The sequence below is a fragment of the Haliotis rubra genome, unplaced genomic scaffold (genome assembly GCF_003918875.1).
Source record: "Haliotis rubra isolate DU_JTF1 unplaced genomic scaffold, ASM391887v1 Scf1340, whole genome shotgun sequence".
NCBI lineage: Eukaryota > Metazoa > Mollusca > Gastropoda > Lepetellida > Haliotidae > Haliotis > Haliotis rubra.
The window spans coordinates 56409-77933 of record NW_025765271.1 but is presented as its reverse complement, the minus strand read 5'-3'; the positions used below and the strand labels follow the sequence as shown (position 1 = coordinate 77933).

Here is a 21525-nt window from a genome sequence, read left to right as displayed (position 1 = left end):
GGCGATTCACGGCTGCTCGGAAATTGGAAAGACTGACTGACTGAGTTTGGTTTTACGCCGCTTTTAGCAATATTCCAGCAACATCACGGCGGGGGGCAACAAAAATGGGCTTCACACATTGTACCCATGTGGGGACACGTCTTCGGAGCGACGAGCCAACGCTTTAACCACTAGACTACACCACCGCCCCTGAAATTGGAAAGAAGCGCGGATCGTAATGCGCATGCGCAGTAGAGATTAAAGTTCGCTGATATAAAAATAATGCAGTTTCTAGTCTTTCGTTGCCGTTTTCACTGTTTCAGTAGCGAGGTATTATGTTTATGTTGCTATTTCCACAAGTAATGTAGGCTTTTCTGCGTTATTCTGCACAGTGGGAAAGTTTTCTTGGTAGGCCTGGAATTGGTCTTCAGTAACCCATGCTTGTCGTAGGAAGCTACTAACGGGATCGTGTGGTCAGGCTCGCTGACTTGGTTAACACATGTCATCGGTTCCAAATTGCGTATATCGATGCTCATGTTGTTGATCACTGGATTGTCTGGCCCAGACTCGATTATTTACAGAGTGCCGCCATATAGCTGGAACCTTGCTGAGTGCGGCGTAAGACAACAACCATATATTTGGTGATATTGCATGAATCCTCCTCGATTGTAAACACAATCCCATATTTTGCAGTAACATGATTTCATGTGTTATATAAACCGAATTATCATTTCTTGTACAATATAACTATTTCTACATGTATTACCATTGTACTTATCAGAAATAACTTGTAAGCAGTAAGCATTCCACACAGAAATTTGTATTTCAACAGTTTGTAATCTGGGCCACGAGGCCTCCAATACTGAACAAAGACTTAAAGGTACAATCACGGATTCGACGAGGCATACGCATAGTGTCCATTTGACTCATTACATCCCTTTCTTGCTGCAAGACAGCGCCAAGTTTGTTGAGAAAGGTCGATGGCTTGATGGAGTCCAAACATATCCCAGACGTGTTCGATGAGTGACATGTCTGGACAGAGTGTGGCCATGGTAAGGTGGTTATGTTTTCCTGTTTGAGGTACTCAGTAATTATACGAATACTGTGTGCTTTTCGTAGTCATCCTGAAACACCAAACCAGGTCCATATGACCAGCGCATATGACACCACGTGTGTCTCCAGGATGATGTCATGGTAGCACTAACACCAACGGCATGGTATCAGGCTAACTGCCCCCCGGACAAGTGCCCCCCGACAACTGCCCTCTGGCTATCTGGCCCCCGTCCACCGTGCCCACCGGACAACTGCCCCCTAGGAGAAGTGCCCCCATGAAAAGTAAAAGTGCCCCCACACACACACACACACCTCCCCCATCTTGATAGGATTGTTTTTATTAAAATCAATCTTAAATTAAATCCATTAACACAACAATGTGTTGAGTTGTGATTAAGATAACAACTTAATTAGGATAACAACTTAATTACAGTATATCAACAAACAGTGCCTTAAGTACAAAGGGGAGCACGACAAAAGCCACCCGGACAAAAACCACCTGGACAAATGCCACCCGGACAAAAACCACCTGGACAAAAGCCACCCGGACAAATGCCACCTAGGACAAATGCCACCTAGGACAAATGCCACTTAGGACAAAAGCCACCCAGTTATTTTACCATTACTGAGAGGACAATCACCACCCTTCTTGACATTAATGTTGATTTTGTTGTAAAATTATGTAGACTTCGATGAATAATTTGGTTTCTTATAAAAAAATATTCACTTTGAAAAAATGTTGATTTTGATGTAAAGTTATGTAGACTTCGATGAATAATTTGGTTTCTTAAAAAAATATTCACTTTGCTAAAAAAGTTGATTTTGATGTAAAATTTTGATTTCATAGTAATGTTGACTTTTCAAAAATGTTAACGTAAATAGATGTAAAATATGATTTAGAAATGGTTTGACCTTGAATTTGGTGAGAAGCCTGTTATAATAGCATTGTTTTGAAAATAAGGCTAACTAAGCACATGGGGAGATAAATAGAATAAATCCTTTGGTTAACAAAACTACTTAGCCTGTCGGAGTAGCATTAAGAGTAGATGTAATGATAAGATGTAAGCAAGGAGGATTAATTTTAACGATTGTATGTAAATAACATATACAGAAGAATACTATAACACCCAAATAAAAATAATCAAATACATTTTTTCTCGGTCCCGTCACATATCGGAGTCCATGGCAACGAAATGGCAGACCAAGCTGTCAAACTTGGATTCCACTTATTCCATTCCGGGTGGCTTTCGTCCGGGTGGCATTTGTCCGGGTGGTTTTTGTCCGGGTGGCATTTGTTCTAGACCCCTAATAAGCTGGCTATCTAGGAAACTGTGTCCTGTCAGTCATTTCACAACCATGGAGTGGATTCCAAATCAGAGAGGGAAGGATAAGTTAGAGGGATTCTTGTATGTTTCACCAGAAAGAGTTGCAAGGTGGAGTTAACTCTTATAAATGTGTGAAGAGAAGACGCAGTGTAAGGCTAAAGTTAAAGACGGGGAAGTAGTTGGTTGTCTACATGATCACACACATGCACCTGACTTGAGAGAAGGAGAAGTGGCTAAAGTGAGAAATGTGTTCTAAGTGAATCTGAAGATTGATATGTGGTGTTGTATTATATAGTGCCATAAACATTAAATATATGAAGAAATTTAAAACTATTACGTTTAGTTTGTGTTTTTGTTATGATGGGGGGCAGTTGTCCGGGGGGCACAATGGACGGGGGGCACAATGGATAGGGGGCAGTTGTCCGGGGGGCAGTTAGCCCCCAACGGCATGAAACCGCTCATTCCATTTACACCACCTGGTCTGAGCGTGAGTGATTTATGCGAGGTGGAGAGAAACCATGGTTGTGACTAAGAAATCCAAAGTAAACAATGATTTATGCCCAACAACGATTACTCAAAGCCGTCCTTGACACCAACGATACACTAATGTGACGATCCACCAATCGTGGAATACCACGTTGATGTCGGGCATACAGGTTCCATCTATGTGTGTATAGTAGCCAAACTCATATGTCCACTCTAACAGCTGTAGCTCTGTGAAACTCATCTCCAGTATTAAAGGCACTCTGACCACGGTTTAGTTATGATGAAACGATCTTCTGCATCAATTGTCGCCTTTTGTCGACCAGATTGACGTTTACCATCAACATTATTTGTCGACATCGCATTTGTAATGTACCAAATACTGACTGTGAAACGCTGACAGCTCGCACCATAATACTCTGTCTTATTCCGGAAAACTTCCAGCATGTCAGTTGTATGCAACCGTTCATGACGTGACAAATGATGCATTCCCAAACATTTAATTTGGTTTTAAGCAATATCAGAGTCTGGTTTTATCACTGAAATGGACAGCAACACACTGACACGTTTTAAGGTGAAATTATGAATTTTACGCAGACCATGTTCACGCGAAATTCATAATACATTGTGAACGGAATAATCGTTTTCTAAATCCCGTAGGCTATACGGTCATACATCTTGCTTCCCAAATAATATCACTACACAATAGAATATCCCCTTCGTTCTTACTAGCATGCATATAACATCAATACCAGTTATGTTTTCCATCGAAACGGATTATTGTGGATTTAAAAAAATATATTAATGGACAGTTAAAGTCAGCAATGACACCCGGTGTCCGTGAAAAGGAACATACAGGTTGCATCATTAATATTGCTCACCGATCACATATATCTACACAATGACTTGTTATCATAATGAAGAAATGTAGAATTACCGGGTAGATTCCAGAAACAAATACCTCCAAATAGTGAGTGAGTATCGTTTTATGCCGCTTTTAGCAATATTCCAGCAATGTCACGGCGGGGGATACCAGAAATGGGCTTCACACATTGTACCCATGTGGGGAATCGAACCCGGGTCTTCGGCGTGACAAAAGGACGCTTTAATTACTAGGGTACCTCCCGCCCTCGCCCAAATAGTAGCCTGTATGAATATGCCTGTCGTAAGAGGTGATCAATAGCTTGAGGCGGTGCTCACACTATCAACCACTGAATATTTACATATCACTATTATATAGCAGGAATATAAGTGACAGCGCCGTCAAGCAACAAATTGAAAACATATTGACAAGAAGATGAACACATATTCAATAAATGCATATCTAGTGTAATTAGAAGCAAAGAATATCTCAAGTACAATTTGCACTTAACATTGCGTAATATAATCATAAACCTAAATAATTTCAATGTGCTTTTTACACTGTAAGAGAGTCCCTTCAGTGATAAATCCCTTTTTGGGAAATTTATCAACACTATACTATTCTATGCAAATTCACATTGTTTCAATATATCTTAAGCAGGTGTGTATAATTGTTGGTTAAGCAATAATGCACGGGAAACATGATTTAAATGCTGTTGGGTTTTTAAAAAACAAATTAAACAATTCATAACAGTGACGAGGTCATCATCAATAACCACAACTTTGGCCACACTTTGTAATGTATAAATATAACTTACCAAAATCAAGTGAAGCTATCAGTACCACAATGTGAAGATTCCTCATGACGCTATCTGAAATAAAATGTTACTGTCTGAAAAACTGCATATCTTAACATGCAAACATTTCAAACAAGTTCAAAACCAAAATAAACAAACTTTAAAATGACATAACAAATTCGTAAAGCTGACAATTAAACGTGTGTTTCGATTACTAGGACAGCATATGTAATGTGTTTCACGTAGCAACCGTGATCTACTGCTGGGTTGGTCGATTTTCATTCTTTCATCATAGTGTATAAATAATTGAAATGTATGAAAAAAAATCTTAATACCTAGCGCTTAGATTTCGTTTGAATTTACATTTGGCCTCTAACTGCAGCCTTCATTCCAGAGTTGGTGGAAATGCAAAATGTTATTTTTATTATCGGATCGTCGTCCAGTTTTGTCGTTCGGGAGATGAGAAACTCAGAAATAAAAGAATGATGCCCTAAAACGTCAAATACGCACACAAATTCTGACAAAATTTAGACCTCAACCAGTTATCAAACTCTAGAAAAGTAGATACTGACTTGTGAGAGACGAAGCGCTTTAATACGAAAAAAAATAGGATAAATTGAAATTCGTTAAAAGTACTTTGACTCTTTAACACATTAATTTAATATATTAAGCCCTGTCTTAAATTAAGTAAAATACTTATAAATTAGAGACGAACAGTTCTAACAAGAAATAAAGGATAAATTAAAATTCGTTAAAAAGTATTTTGAATCTGACAAATTAATCTTTTAAGCCTTTTCTCAAATGGAGTAAAAACCTTACCTCTTCAGGACTGTGACCAGAAGCTGCAATGATATGGCAAGGAATCCTTCCTTATATACAAATGGCACCGAATCCAAAACCATTGGCGGAAAGCATTCCCAGCATGCGGTGAATATTCTAATATTTACAGACAATTTCGGTACGGGATGTCTCACGGCGCATCAGTAATGTCTTAAGGTATTCGGCATTCATATTTTGAAACCAACGCCCTCTGTTGGTATCTTTGTTTATCGGGCTACTCATGAAGGTGACCTCTTTCAAAGATCGATGGATGCTGAATGGAACTCGTTGCTCTCCTGGCAGGTGATTCGTCCCGACATTGGGCCCAGTTAACACGATTCACAGTTTGATATCCATGCAAAAACATAAAAAACCCAGGTTGAGACAGGTTTCATTGTAATATTTTCTAAAGACACATGTATATCGGCGAATTCCATAATTCCACATAAACAAGTAATGTCAATTCGATTGCAGTGCCTATTTATACAAATTTAATTAAGTTTGAAAATTTATTTTTTGTGGGAGAAGATCAATTCAGAGGCAGTAATTATAGAAGTAATACGACTCGAGATTATCATACACACACGAATACATACATACATACATACATACATACATACATACATACATACATACATACATACATACATACATACATACATACATACATACATACATACATACATACATACATACATACATACATACATACATACATACATGCATACATGCATACATGCATGCACGAACGCACGTAATTTGATATTAAGTATCCGGAGAGAGTGAGTTGGAATAACCTATCGGATTTTCACACATTAAACCCATTTGAAAAACCGAACCCAGTACCCAGCGTTCTAAAACACGAATGCATCATCACCTAGGTTTAGAACGAACCAGCGAGTATAGTTTCATGGCTCTTTAAGAAATATTAAAGCCAAGTGACGGCAGGAGACATGAAATTCATCAATAATGAGCTTCAGACGTTGTACCGATGCCAGGAATCGGACCTGTGACAAGTCAACTGTTCAACCACATGGCCATCACCCACATGGCCATCACCCACATGGCCATCACCCACACCGTCAACAAAAATAGCAGGCATATTAGTGTGAGAAGTTTAGTACACATGACTTTGTTTATCTTATACATAAGTGATATATTGCAAATAAATCCCTGTGTTTACAATAAAGATTGGAAATAAAATTCGATCGTGATAAAAACGCCATAAAAAACGTTTGATGGATGTCGTGGCGTCTGTGTACGCTGACCGCTATGCTGGTTCTACGTCTTCAAGGTGAAACCTCGCCATGTGCTTCTTCAGAAGCATACATAATATTACCATTCCTATGTGGCGTTTGGTTGTGATTGGTTTGCCAGTGATACAGTTGTATGTGTGGGCACTGATTTTGTATGTTGAGATTGCAAATGTATTCGTGAATTAAAGTTTATATCAAGTATATTTGATTTCACTGTAATGCCCAAGTATCATATGTACATCGTGTGTGTTCCAGTGATGGGAAGTTGTAAGGGAATGTTTGTTGTGTGGTGTTGTGTTGCTGCCAACAGATAACTGAAGGTTACTTGTACGGAATGACATTCATTCATTCATTCATTCATTCATTCACTCACTCCTCACTCACTCACCCACTCATTCATTCATTCATTCATTCATTCACCTTTTCATTTATCCATTCATTCATTCATTCATTCACTCACTCACTCACTCACTCACTCACTCATCCATTCACTTATTCATTCATTCATTCATTCATCCATTCATTCATTCACTCATTCATTCATTCATTCATTCATTTTAACCTGTATGTAGAGGGCACGAGGTAGCATTTACCTTGTAGCATCATCTGGATACACAGAAGCTCATATCTATTATCAGCTTGATACCGAGTTGCAAGTACCTAGCTGCATTACCCATGAAGATCTGGATTAGAATTGATCTTCACAACCCTAGCGGCGGCCATCAGCGGCGACTAACAAGCTCGCTGAGTTGGTTGACACCTGTTAGTATCCCAAACTGCGCAGATCTATGCTCATGCTGTTGAACACTGACTGTCTGGTCCAGAATCGATTATTTACCGACCGACGCCATATAGCTGGAATATTGCAATTGTTAAACAGCAATCGAACAAACAAACAAACAAATCTAGCAGCATGAATTGGACGCTTAGCAGTAAGTGACTGGTAGCGCCATCTAGATCCATAGCGGCAACTGCCCAGAAATACCAAGTAGCATCAGCTGGAGGCTTAGTCAGAAGAGGTGGCGGCAGTGATGTTTTCGACAACAGACGGACGGACGGACAGATTTAGCTTCAATTTACGAAAATGCCGGTTTTGCAGTTGCTGAAAGGACATTCTGGCTCCGTACAATAACCCATCTCGCTTCACCTTCTTACTCCCACGGGGCGGTGGGGTAGCCTAATGGTTAAAGCGTTGGCTCGTGACGCCGAAGACCCGGGTTCGAATCCCCACATGGGCACAATGTGTGAAGCCCATTTCTGGTGTTCCCCGCCGTGATGTTGCTGGAATATTGCTAAAAGCGGCGTAAAACCAAACTCAGTCAGTCAGTCAGTCTTACTCCCACGTCTCCCTTCCTTCCCAGCCCACAACCCGCTGCGCGTGTCGGACCCAAAGAAACATTGGACCGAAACATAGACGGAGACGAATCAGGACAGGGGGATCTGGAACCAGGCATTGAAATATAGTGATGAACAAGCCATATTTGAACTCACTTTCCATTACTATAATACACCCAGGTCGGATTATTACCTCAAGTAATTTGTCACCTAGCGATCATTTTTCACGCAGGTCAAGTCACAGAGTAAATTCCTTGCTCCAGTGACCCTCGTGATTTATGTTTTCGGTGACCACTAATATTTCTGTCAGCCAGCGTCCGAGCTAGAGCGATTTCATTAATAAACCTGTCGGCTCTCTGGTGGGTGGTCTCACAGCCTACAATGTACACGAGTGCATAAAGCTCAAATAACGTGACATATTCGCACCTGTACCGTGACGCTGACAATTGTAAACCCATTGTCACGCACAATTGACAACCGAAATGTGACCAGTAATTATGCCCTTCTCACTGTATAGTTTATTAACATGTATTCGCCGGGTAAACATGCAAACGCATTCATAAAATATGTGACCAGTATTATTCTCACTGTATAGTTTATCAATGATATTTTGAAACCTTAGCAACGCTGGTTGGTCTTCCCAGAATATGCAGGAATATACAAACGATAAAATCGTACTCGTGTTTATTCACAGTTGACTAGCCATTGCATTTGGTAATGAAGGATGCCACCAGTAGCACAGCATACGCGCACCTTTTGCATAATATCATCAGTACTTGATAGTAATTCATGACTTGCTCATGATATAGTCGGAATGGTCCAATCAACACTGCTTTCAGAGGAGATTTCTCATTTGTGTGAAATAGGTTTTTGTCGCTATTATCTTCCTTCCAAAATCATAACAAATCTGGTGGTCAGGCTTTACGGGCCTGGCTGATGGTGCATCATTGTACTTAACAGTGCTCATAATATTAACCACTTACTTGTCTTTCCTGGACTATTTACCCACTACCGGTGTTCTGATCATCAACAAATATAAGAAATTCAACGATTTCATTAAGCACAAGCAAGAACTATCCACCATACGCAGATTCCATTGTACGATTCCGACTATATCACAATAATGTGTCCATTTATCACTGTCAAATACCGGTAATACAAGGTACATGCTTGTCGCTAAGGCGACTAACGGGATCGGGTGGTCACGCTCGCTGGCTTGGTTGACAATTGGTTCTCAATTGCGCAGATCGATGCTCATGCTGTTGATCACTGGATTGTCTGGTCCAGACTCGATTATTTACAGACCGCCGCGATATAGCTGGAATATTGCTGAGTGCGGCGTAAAACTAAACTCACTCACTCACTAATACAAGGTGTTGGCGAAAGGGTGCACACATCCGGACCTAGTGGTGGTATACGTAAGCATGGCAACTGGTAACAAGAAAGAAAACCAAACCGTATAGAATAAGTCAAAATTTGAATTACATCGGACATCAATAATCAGGTTTATATAAACGAATTCAAAATATTCATTTAGATTCATTAACATGCTGATGTTATTCCACCCGTGTGTCACAGTCATGCGTTGAACATTAACTATAACACAATAACAGTCTACATGTTGACCATAACTTCCACAATACCAGTTTTACTGTAACTTAAAAATCTAACATTTTCAGCAAGACAAGAAGGTTCCTTTTTCATACCTTTGTTTCTTTACAAATATGAAATCTGTGACAGTTCTGTATATCTGTATCATATATGTTGCAATCCAAAATACCTCCTTTTTACCTTAGTTAAAGTGTACTTCTATAGACGTTTTTTAGTCAGTGCGGCAAGGTGATGTTTTTACATGTTTATCGTTCACATCGAACGTCAACATGGCTTTTATGGGACAACACAGGCTTTATACATTCCAGTATAGGTACGGGGTTAGGTAAAGCAAGAACGAGCTTGACATACACAGTTACACTATTGTTCTCAAACTTATATCCCTGAGATAATACTCAAAAGTAAATTGACAGGTGACAATTCAAATTTTGTTTTGTGTTCATTCAGTATTCATTAAATTGAATCCCGTGGAGAATCTTTGTACACCACTGGAATGACGGGCGTGGGTGGCCTCAACAAATTTCCACTTTCTCAGAGGATGGGAGTGCGTTTGAATTCGCCTTGTTTGTCACGGTTTGTCGTAACATGTGTAGAAATTAGTTTTAGTAAAGTAAAACCCCGTTTATCCGAAACCTTTATCTTGAAGCCGGACCACCGATAGCTGCTTGTTACAAATCCGTACATACAATTTAAGCGCCGTTTACACTTGTAGTGAATTGTATGTATCAAAATGGTTTAATCACAAAGAATTGGTTGTAAGAACTACCTGTAGTACCGTTGTAACAACTTATATTTTCACTCGATCAAATTTACGATTTATCTGGATCGAATTTGTGATTGGGTCAGATCAGTATAAAACAGTATCACAAGGACACACTGTAATGCTTCTATTAGCTGTCGAACATGTAATAGCGATAAAACCCGTTCTACATCCATACGAAAGTTTTGTTTAAAGAAAAGTCGATTTACAATTCCGACTATATAATAAGCATGTGTATACGAGATAATGATACATCTTATTTGAAATTGTCCTCCCCATATCTAATGCAAAGTCTTTTACTGAGGCGTTGACTGCTTTAACCTTGATGTAACAACTTCTGAGCCAAAGTCATATGACGTTCATTGAAATCATGAATTGCTGTAATTGCTTTTGTGATTAGTTGACATTGAATAACAGTGGGAAGTGGGGTGTCCTTGTGGCTGTAAGTCCCGGGTTCGACTCCCCATATGAGTCTAATGTTCGGAACCTTTTCTGGTGTCCCCAGCTGAGATGATGCTGGAATTGCTACAACTGATGAAAAACATACCTTTCATTATTTTTTTAATGAAAAACAGGTAAGATATAAAATCGTCAACCTTTGAGAATATATAATTTCAATTATCCGACAAATTGATCCGACTAGATGTTAAATTCAAAGTAGTAGTGAAAATAATATGAGGTGGTCAACAAGAAAAGCAAACGTTATACAACAAAGGTGTAATTCAAGAGATAAGAGTGTCTGATTCATTTCACGATGTTAAGTTTTATGGCTTACGCCAAATACTCTGAGGTTGTATTCCTAGTTAGAAAAAAATAAATTTGTCTCGTGGTTTATATAGAGAATCTCATCCAAGTGTCTACTGATATCAATGATATCAATACGATTTGATAAAGTTTACCTTTATCAATGAGTGTTGATATGATTGATATCAGTAAATATTCTCGCTCATGGGCCAACATATTTTTCGACCATGGGCGAGATTTTTAAATATCGTTCTAAGTTAGTCGAATTAAGTAAAAATGAGTTGAAATTTGTGCCATGATGCTTATAAACATACACTCATTCATTCACAACCTCCAAAACATTAATTCTGATCGAAATTAAACATTCTCGCCCATGGGCCACTGTTCGCCCATGGGTCGCCGAGGTGAGCGTCCAGAGCTTGGGGCGCGAGTCTGAGTGGAGCCGCCTCGGGTGCAGATCTTGGTGGTAGTAGCAAATATTCAAACGTGTCATACTTTTAGGGATCATTTCTATAGTATGCATCGCCATGACTTCAGGTAAAACTGACAGTCTACGAAACCACCATGGGCGAGCGAGTTTAAATTGAAAGTTTTCGACAAAAAAATGTTCATCCTTGGCATATATTCATAACAACTGCATGTTTAATTTGGTCAAATCCCTTGTCAGAAAGTGCCCACAGTGCGGAGAGTTTCTGGACTTTTGTGAGTCCAGAATTAAATTGTGACGTGTTAATGAAAAATGTACATATCTCAACACTGTACTACCATTAGCCTTGCAGTGCAAGTTGATGACGCCATAGCTTTGTCAGGGCATTGTACAAAATCTACTGTCAAAGCGATATCTCCTAGGAGATATCATATGATCTCACACAAGCGATATCTCCTGTGGAACACAGTTTTGGATGATAAATGTATTTATTCTAAATGTACGTGTGCTGAATGTTTTAGTTGCACGATATTTCACATTTTCCAACTTCAGTTCAATTCCATTAACATTTGCTATGGATATAAAACGTGGTTAGCTGAGTTAAACGAGTTAAATTGAACGAAGAATGGGCTCAATACTGGCTAATTGTTTATAATTCAAATTGAACAAAACCGATCCTTTTCTCAAAAGAGCGCATTGAGCACTGAAACTCATTTTTGTTCAATGAAAACATTTAAAACGAGAAAGACAGCTGGTTGTTATATTGTCGTCGTCGATCATGTAGTTACAATGTACGTCATATTGGTTCAGTCCCAGATACGTCACAGATATTCATTCATCAAGAAAGCTTAGTGTATTTATGTGTACTTTATTCTGGGACAGACCCGTGAAGATCCGGGGTAGAAAAGGTCTTCAGTAACCCATGCTTGTCGTAAGAGGCGACTAACGGGATCGGGTGGTCAGGCTCGCTGACTTGGTTGACACATGTCATCGGTTCCCAATTGCGCAGATCGATGCTCATGCTGTTGATCACTGGATTGTCTGGTCCAGACTCGATTATTTACAGACCGCCGCCATATAGCTGGAATATTGCTGAGTGCGGCGTAAAACTAAACTCACTCACTATTCTTGGACAGTCTACGTGTCGGGCGGATATTTTACTGACAGATTTGAAAATACTTCAGCTTGAAATTAACAGTAATAATTGTAACTGGTGTACCTATATATCCCTCTGTTAAAGAAACATTTGGAAGCTTTATGGGAGTCTTTGGTATACCCCTTCATGATATTACTTGCATACTGGGGCGGTGGGATAGCCCAGTGATTAAAGCGTTCGCTTGTCCCGCGGAAGACCCAGGTTCGATTCCCCACATGGGTACAATGTGTGATGCCCGTTTCTAGTGTCCCCCGCCGAGATTTTGCTAGAGTATTGTTAACAGTGGCGTAAAACTAAACTCACTCACTCATTCACTGACTCACTTTGAATATTGCACAAAGCGGCATGGGTACCTGTGTGATGCCCGTTTAACTCAAAGTATGGTTAACCCTTGGCGTATTATTACAGCGAGGAGAAAACTTAAAGTTAATTGTGTCTATTGTGTATGATACATGAGAATACTGACATTGTCATATCATAAAGATTTGTGTAATAATGTCACTATTAAATCAAGGCGTACGACTTTCTTTAGATTTTAATCCTATTTGTAGGATTAAAATCCTACAATCATATCGTCATTTTGAATTTAAAATGATACATTTAGATTTGGTTTAAAAGGAATTAAACTGCCAACGTGGCAGCCATGAGGTCAGCCGTATCCACCCAATCCAATAACATACCGCCATTTCATTGGAGATAAAAGATAACAGCGACATACCTTCTTAATCAGATGCTGTTTAGAAACCACAATATTAATATACCCCCAGTGTGTTTTTAAATTGAAATGTTGTTGTTGATTTTAGTGTGTCTGTGAATATACGAGTTGAATCGACGCTGCGATATACATGAAGCGCCCCAAGAGATATAGATAGTCACGCGTTATTGGAATAGGTTTTATACAATGAACACATTTTTTCACTATTCCATTAGAGAAGCGTCTTTCAGTGATTTATATATACAGTCAAACACCGTTATCTTGAACTTTGCTGTGTCGAGCCTTCGGTTATCTCGAAGTAAAAGCTTGGTCCCTTCGTATTCCCTAATTAGTAATCACAAAGTTTACAATACTGTAAACAAATCAGACAAGACAGGGACTGTCTCAAAAGCAAAACCGGGATCGTAAAACCACCCTTGACAACCTTTGACAAGGGAGTACTTAGACGGGCGGTCTACAAACTTTATGAAGAAGAAAATATATATATTCTAAAGAAGCTACACCCCAGTGACTTTGTTCAATCCTTGGCCAAATGTTCACAACTAGATTAAACTGACTGAATTACTTCCATATTTTTGCAATGAAATATACTCGTTAACATGCAAAACGATTTTATTTAAACGTTGCACATTTCTACAATCAATGAAATCGATAAGATGCCACAAGTGATAGGATTCTTTACCAATGTACGAAATTATTTCGTATGTTTATTTCAAAACAAACACACATACACAAATGATCCCTTTCATAACTAAGCCAAATACAATACGTACACATATTCAACATGTTGTTTGAAAACATCTATTGAGTTGACCCCTCGCTTGAGCGTGTGCTCGGAGTGTCAATTTCAATTCGTCCATACCGTGCATTAACTTTGATGACGTAACACAAAGCAGTGCTAATGTTTGTATCAAATAACGTCCCACTACCCGCTATTTTGATATTTTCATCAGTGGCAACACATTTGAGGGGCATGTCTCGAACTCTTTATTTCCTCAGTCCTACATTAGGTTGATACTTCTTAAAGTGATATTTGTTATTTCAGTAACTGTAATACCTCTGAATTTGAAATATACCAGTAAGTCAAAAAGCATTTTCTCAGCATTTCCGACACAAAGTACTTGAGTAATCATTTCGCGGTTGTGTCTGACCTCGGATGACTCGAAGTATTTACACAGGTCTTTCACCTGCGACATAACGGTGTGTTTTCTGGCTGTATACATATATACCTCTGTGAGAATCAAACCCTAGGACTATATGATCTTAGAACGCCTGGGTGCGGAGGGTTGCCTTGTAGTTAAAGCTGAAGATCCGGGTTCGATTCTTCTCTTGGGATCAAAATGTGAAGCCTATTTCTGGTGTCCCCCGCCATCATATTGCAGGACTATTGCTAAAAGCGCCGTAAAACCAAACTCACTCACTCACTGTTAGAACGCCTAAGGACGCAGTTTATTCCTGTACTGGTTTATTGCATTGATATTAGTTTGAGTGACTGTCGTTTTTCGTTGATCTAAGGTTAGTTCATCATGATTTAACTAAGATGCACAATAGAATCAGATCAGAATTAATGTGTCTGTATGCCACCATGCTTCTCTGCAAAGTCATTGCTTATGAGAGGTTGTTGGATATCCTAATGGTTAAAGCGTTTGCTCATCACGGTTCTGTTCCTCACATGGGTTCAATGTGTGATGCCCATTTTTGGTGCCACCTAGGATATTGCTGAAAGCGGCGTAAAAAAGCATACTCACTCACTTGTTTTTGACATAAAGTGCAGGTCAATTTACATCCATGTTCTTCGAAGATAAAATTGGAAACAGACAAGGAATGATAACTCGATGATGTTTTTGTATATGTGGACCGGAGTCTCATGAACTAATTCAGACAATGACCTACTTTTCAGCCGATCCGAATTTTTCTCGTGGCGAAAGTGAAAGAGACACCACAAAAAGCTATGGTTACACTGAATTTCAATTCCTTGTCTCATAAGAAAAATGGTATTTACAAGTTAATTTTAATTTTTAAACTTTAATAACTTCGTATTTCTATGTTTTATGGCGAGGTGTAGGCAGCATGACCGTAACTAAGAGGTCGTAAAATGATTCACAAGTCATCTGGCTCACTGGTTACATCCTGATATGTGTTCTTTGCGCTTATTCAGTGTGGTTTTGTAACGCACAATGTGATTGATATAATATCAAGACCGTACCAGACCGCCAAACTTTTCTAGCGGCAAAGCCTCGTTTTGAGATTTCACGATTTCCAGATTTCCGTTTGTCAGAGCACGCTGTAATGACAGAGGACGCTGCACGACGTGTTTGCAAGGATTAGAAGGAGCGTAGTGTTGCAATATACAAGTGCTTAGATGTATCAAATAATACTGATTGATATTTATGTATCCAGTTGAATGAATTGGTCTTAAAATTCTGCACTGGTTAGTGTACTAAGTTGTGCAACAGGACGGAACCCAGTCAGCAGAAACGAGACTGCTGTGTAATCAATGTTTTGACTTGTTGTACTTTGTCATGAGATTGCAATGTTTCCGTGAATGTCTTCAGCCTAGTAACGATTTGATAACGTTTGGAATTTGCAGCTAGATACCTTAAAACATAACATCGATTACCGCCGGGATTCGAACCCCATGTTTCTTGGACGCCAAAGAGACCAACTCTGCATAGCCTTGAACAACAAGATGACCTGGGCTACTTCATCCTTACGGTGACCGCCACGTGACATCAGTTTAAATAGTATTTCGAGTTAAAGGGGTTCGAAATAGCGAGATTTAACTGTTGTCGTTAACTATTCGGTACATTAGGGGGAACAGAGTTCGTCATCTTACAGCGCTATTATAACCGGAAAAGGAGTAAGTAAGCTCTTATGATTTTTACAAGAAAATCACTCACAGCTTTAAACAGCTTTGTTGAGGCTTCATGATTTGGGAGTGAGACCCACGCTAGGAGAATGCCTTGAATACTTAAGCTATCAGTGCAGATGGTAACTTACCACCAAATAGGCATCTTTTTTTTTCTTTTCTTTTTTTTAAAGAATCCTGCATAAGTAATTTGGGAGAAACATTTGACTTGATGTAGAGAGTCATGGTAATTATACGACGTTTCATCTGACCACACAAAGACGTCATTGTTTGTTGTTAATCGCCGCACAACATTCCAGCTATATGACGGCGGCTTGTAAACACTCCAGGGTAGACCATAGATAGTGTCCAGGGTAGACCATAGTTAGTGTCAAGGGTGTAGGGCTGGAAAGACTCAGTCATCCTGCATGAAGCCCGATTCATTGAGGCACCGTCATGAGGCGAGATCATTGAGGCGATTGATAACAAACCCAAAATATATATTTATTTAAAAAGATGAAAGCGTAAAGAGCTGTTGAGGCGGAGACTGAGTAATTCAGCAATGTATGCACATTTCTTCACAAGGCCTTCTGTGGTAGAACTGATCTCCACCAACCAGTGCTTGTTGTAAGAGAACCTGACATTCGCCTCGTCACACACATAGACGTGAGGGCTGGTTGATTTGTCACAGAATGCTAAATCTGATTTTGTTGGCAATATGTTCAGCAAGGTTTTTGTCTTAACACGCCTCCCTGAAGTAAACCCACTAAAAATGATACATCACGTGCTAAAGTTTATTTACATTGTACATAGTGAGGATTTCAGCTCTGGACATGATGACTGCAACATCGGTCATCTCTTCATCCCTGCAAACAGAGAACGTAATGTTTCATAACAGCCAAACTGATTCATCCGAAATGAATGAATGAATGAATGAATGAATGAATGAATGAATGAAAATTGCTTATCGCCGCATCAACAATGTTACAGCTTATTCGCGGCGAATACGAAAGAAATATTTGTGTCACTTGTCAGTGGATGGATATTAATAACATACGTCAATCCCAAATACAGCACCGTTGTTGTGAACTGCTAACATTGGTATTGCAGGGAAAAAATATTGATAAGTTATATGCTACTTTATGTCTTGATTTTATAAAATGAAATTGTAGTGAATAATTTTAATTCTTCTTTAACCATTTTCCCATTAAGAATGAGAAACCTACCCGGTAAGAGCCATATTTCTGAGTTCCAGTCTGTGATCCCCATTGGTTCCATTGCTGACCTGCAAAAATCCACATGATGTATTGTGCTACACGATCATACCGAGTGATAGTGCGAAGGCGTTTTATTCTTTTACGTGCACTTCAAATATAATTTGTTTCCCTCCCTTCTAAATGTGAAACGTCAACTCGAGGGAAAAACTTTGTTATCATCCGAAATAGTGAGCGTGTGAGTGAGTTTAGATATCAATAGGGATAAAATAGCAGTAAAAAATATACGAATAGTTCATGAAAAACAGCGATGACACCCGGTGTTTTGAGAAAAGGGTCAGCAAGTCCTGCTCCAATGGTAGCATCTGTCATTCATACAAATTCATAAAAATAACACTTTTGTTTGTCGGTGATTGTAGTTCTCATTAATTAATGCATAAACCCCCAAAAAAGAGAAATTTTATAAAAGAATTCCGATAATGTACATATCTTCTTTGACAGGAGGTAGTAAACATTGTATATGTTGTGGTACCTTGATGGTAAGTGTCCTGATGTCCAGGGTAGGTGTTCACATGGTCAGGGTAGGTCTGGCCGTGTGTTGAGGGGTAGGTAGGGAAGCCATTTGACGGGTAGGTCTGCCTGTAACTCGGGTATCCATTGACATGGGAAGGCACAGATCGTCGGTATCCTGGGCAAGGAAAAGCAATTATTATGTTTTCGTTGCTACAGCTAGGTGAGTGAGTTAGGGCCAGTTATCGAGTCGGCGTGTTGTGGCAGAATAGCCCAAGATGTAGGTTACAGATTGCGTAAGACACAAATTGTATAAGCTCTTGATATTACAATCAGCACTATGTGTGAACTATACATAAAGCATAACAATATACTTACATACGTTTATGCAAAACCAATTAACTCAGCAGAAAGAAAACTCATGGCATAATCTGATTAATGAAATGGCCTAAAATCACGCTTATAAAATAGGGAATGACATCTGATACCAAATACTCACTTCTGTAATGTCCCTGAGAGCGTCCTCCCCACACATCTGGGAAGAACACAAAACTAGATTGTACACAAGGCTAGATTGTACACAAGGCTAGATTGTTCAAGAAGCTAGAGAGCGGAAGGTCGCGGGTTTGATCCCCGACCGCGTCATACCAAAAGACGTTAAAATATGGTACTTGTTGGTCCCTGCCTGGCGCTCGGCATTAATGGGTACAACAAGGACTGGTCAGCTCGGAGTCAGTATAATGTGTCTGGGTGGGATATTCATGCTTCACTTCGGCATGGTATCTCAGTGGGCTAGCACTATAAAACCGGCTTTAGTCTGGGCTAGTACAAGCAGCCGCACATACACATACACACGCATGCACGTCGTCATATGAGCGAAATATTCTCAAGCACGACGTTAAACCCAATTTCACCTCACCTCACCTCAAGAAGCTAGATTGTACACAAGGCTAGATTGTTCAAAAGACTGGATTGTATCCAAGAATAGATTGAATACAATCTATTCTGCTACACATATTAGATATTATGCATTAAACTGTTTCAAAATATAGCATTACTCTTTCATTGAAAATATGCTATGATTTAAACCATTTGCTGAATTTCAAACTATAAGAACACACATCAGTTTATGTTGCAGTTCAATAAACACACACTCCAACACAATTTGGATTTTGTTATTGTCAGTATTGTATCAACGTGGCTGATTAGAAACAATGAATAATTAATACTTGCGTCCAGTTAGTGGTAACAAAGGTGAGGTCAAGTATAACTGCTGCACTTACCAGTTGGGTACTTGTCTGGGTAGTAGTTGCCAGGGTGGTTGTTAGGGACGTACTGATCCCTGTAGTGTACATCCGGGTACTGTCCGTAGGATGGGTATTGGTTATACACAGCACCGGAACATACAAGGGCGCATGCGCACAGCAGAGCAATAGCTAGGATAGACATCATTTTGGGGATTCTGCAAGAAAAACGTCTTTCTGCTAATTATCGAGGTAAAATAACGCAATATGATAACCTAGACTGGTTTGTGAGACTTTATGTTTTTGTCAGTTGCAAATACAATAGCTGTGTAAGATGTGTATATTCTATTATTTCAGATCGTATTTAACCCATAGTTGAATTTGTGGAGGAATATGACTTTGCTCAGCATCTAAGAATATATCAACTGGGCACACCTGGAAAGAATTCATTCGCTGAGCCCATTAGAGATATCGAACCTGGGTCGAAGGTATGGCAAACAAGTTACTTCATCATGAGTGATTACATAAACTCCCCTTACATACACGAGTCATCTGTATGAGGATGTACTTTGTTTATTCGGGGTAGCCTAGTGGTTCAAGCGTTCACTCGTCACGCTGAAGACCCGGGTTCGATTCCCCACGGGGTACAATGTGTGAAGCCCATTTCTGGTGTCCCCCGGCATGATATTGCTGGAATATTGCTAAAGGCTGCGTAAAACTAAACTCCGTCACTCACTTTGTTCATTCTAGTGGAATAATGAAACCTTACCTGAATAGCCAGCTGTTAGTTGGACACGATGAATGTGGATCTGGTTGGATGCAGCACTGAAGCGCTGGACTTTATATAGAGATATACAGGGTATGAGACAACTTTGACGTATGGATATTAGTATTTCCTTAACACCCTTTTTCTGCTTTTTCAGCCAATAAACGGCTCTGGCTAGTCCTTGACGTCATGGCTGACAGACAACGAGTTGTGTAAGTCATTAATCAGACAAGGATTATTTGCCTGTGACACTTTGCTGACAGTTTGAGCATCTGTCAAAACAATGACGCTTAAAATATTTATCGGGTCTTTTTTTTCACTTTGACTGACAATTTCTTGTTCTTTTACAATGACTTGTTAAATACGATGCAAGGCAAAGTAAAGACAATTGTATTTATTTATTTCATTTAGAGAAAATTCAAACAGACCAATAGATAAATATGTTGGGACCTGTTTTGCCAATATTGCAAATTTGAAGGAAACGGGACATTATACTGCTGCTACTACTATTACTACTTTTGCTGCTGCTGCTGCTGCTACTGCTGCTACTACTACAAGTACCACTACTACTATTTTTCTGGTGTCCCCCTCCCTTGATATTACTGGAACATTGCTAAAAGTGGCTTACGACTAAACTCACTCACTCACATTCACTCACTCACTACAACAACAACAACAACAACAACAACAACAACTACTACTACTACTACTACTACTACTACAACTACTACTACTACTACTACTACTACTACTACTACTACTGTTCTATGAACCAGCCTGCTGCTCCTCTAATTTCTTACAAAGTTCATATTGTGGTATTTTTCTTGATGTTGCAATCAATCATCACCTTTTTGCTACCAAAACCATTGCTACTACTTATTACTATTCCCTTAAAAACGTGAGAGTGAACAGTGTTACAGATTTAATATCTAGTTTTATTAAACATCTTGGCAGTTTATTACACATTCTAACAGAAAATGTTACCATAAATATAGACAATGTGTTTTTTCTAATAAAGGACGGGAAAATAATATGTTTCGATTGTTTATATTAATGTGAGCGATTACGTATATTCATCTTACATAATGTATAAAACTGGTTGTAAGATGTAAGGATACAAAATTTCAAAAGACGTTTCTGCATCTTGACGTTTGTACATTAATTCAGAGAGGCGTCATGCTTATTATTAAAAAAATTGTTAATATCATTATTGGTATTGCTATTTTAGCAAATATACACCATTACATGTACTTAAATATCATACTTCCTGAATAGCCTCACAAACGTCAGTAAATGTTGATGGATAATGTTTTTGTTTTTTTAAATAATTTTATGTCTTTTCACCGGTACATGTTTTACAGCAAATCGATAGTTCATAGTTGATCATGTTGATGGCGTAGATGAAAATGAAGATACCGATATATACTTTCTTCTGTCATTGTGTAATACACATCCACTATGGCACTGAGAATACCTTGGTTCTCTTCCTGTTCATGACGTCAAGGACAGTATTTAATTATAGGTGCAACACATACATATATCAATACTTGTCAAAGTCTGGACTTCCTGGAGATATTTTAAACTTAAACGGAATGGCGAAACCATGTCTCATTTCAGAACGA

At 39.1% G+C, this 21525-nt stretch overlaps 1 protein-coding gene and 1 pseudogene across 1 annotated transcript; one reads left to right on the top strand and one right to left on the bottom strand.

Moving 5' to 3' along the window:
- The first annotated feature begins 11509 nt into the window (after positions 1–11509).
- Positions 11510–11592, top strand: LOC124267865 (annotated as a pseudogene).
- A 5360-nt stretch (positions 11593–16952) lies between these two features.
- LOC124267860 lies at positions 16953–19939 on the bottom strand. Its single transcript, XM_046702852.1, has 6 exons — positions 19907–19939; positions 19177–19355; positions 18393–18428; positions 17916–18071; positions 17396–17454; positions 16953–17035 (listed from the first exon to the last, which is right to left on the bottom strand). The coding sequence occupies exons 2-6, from the start codon at positions 19343–19345 to the stop codon at positions 17030–17032; spliced, it is 426 nt and encodes a 141-aa protein (XP_046558808.1). The 5' UTR covers positions 19346–19355; positions 19907–19939; the 3' UTR covers positions 16953–17029.
- Positions 19940–21525: the final 1586 nt, after the last annotated feature.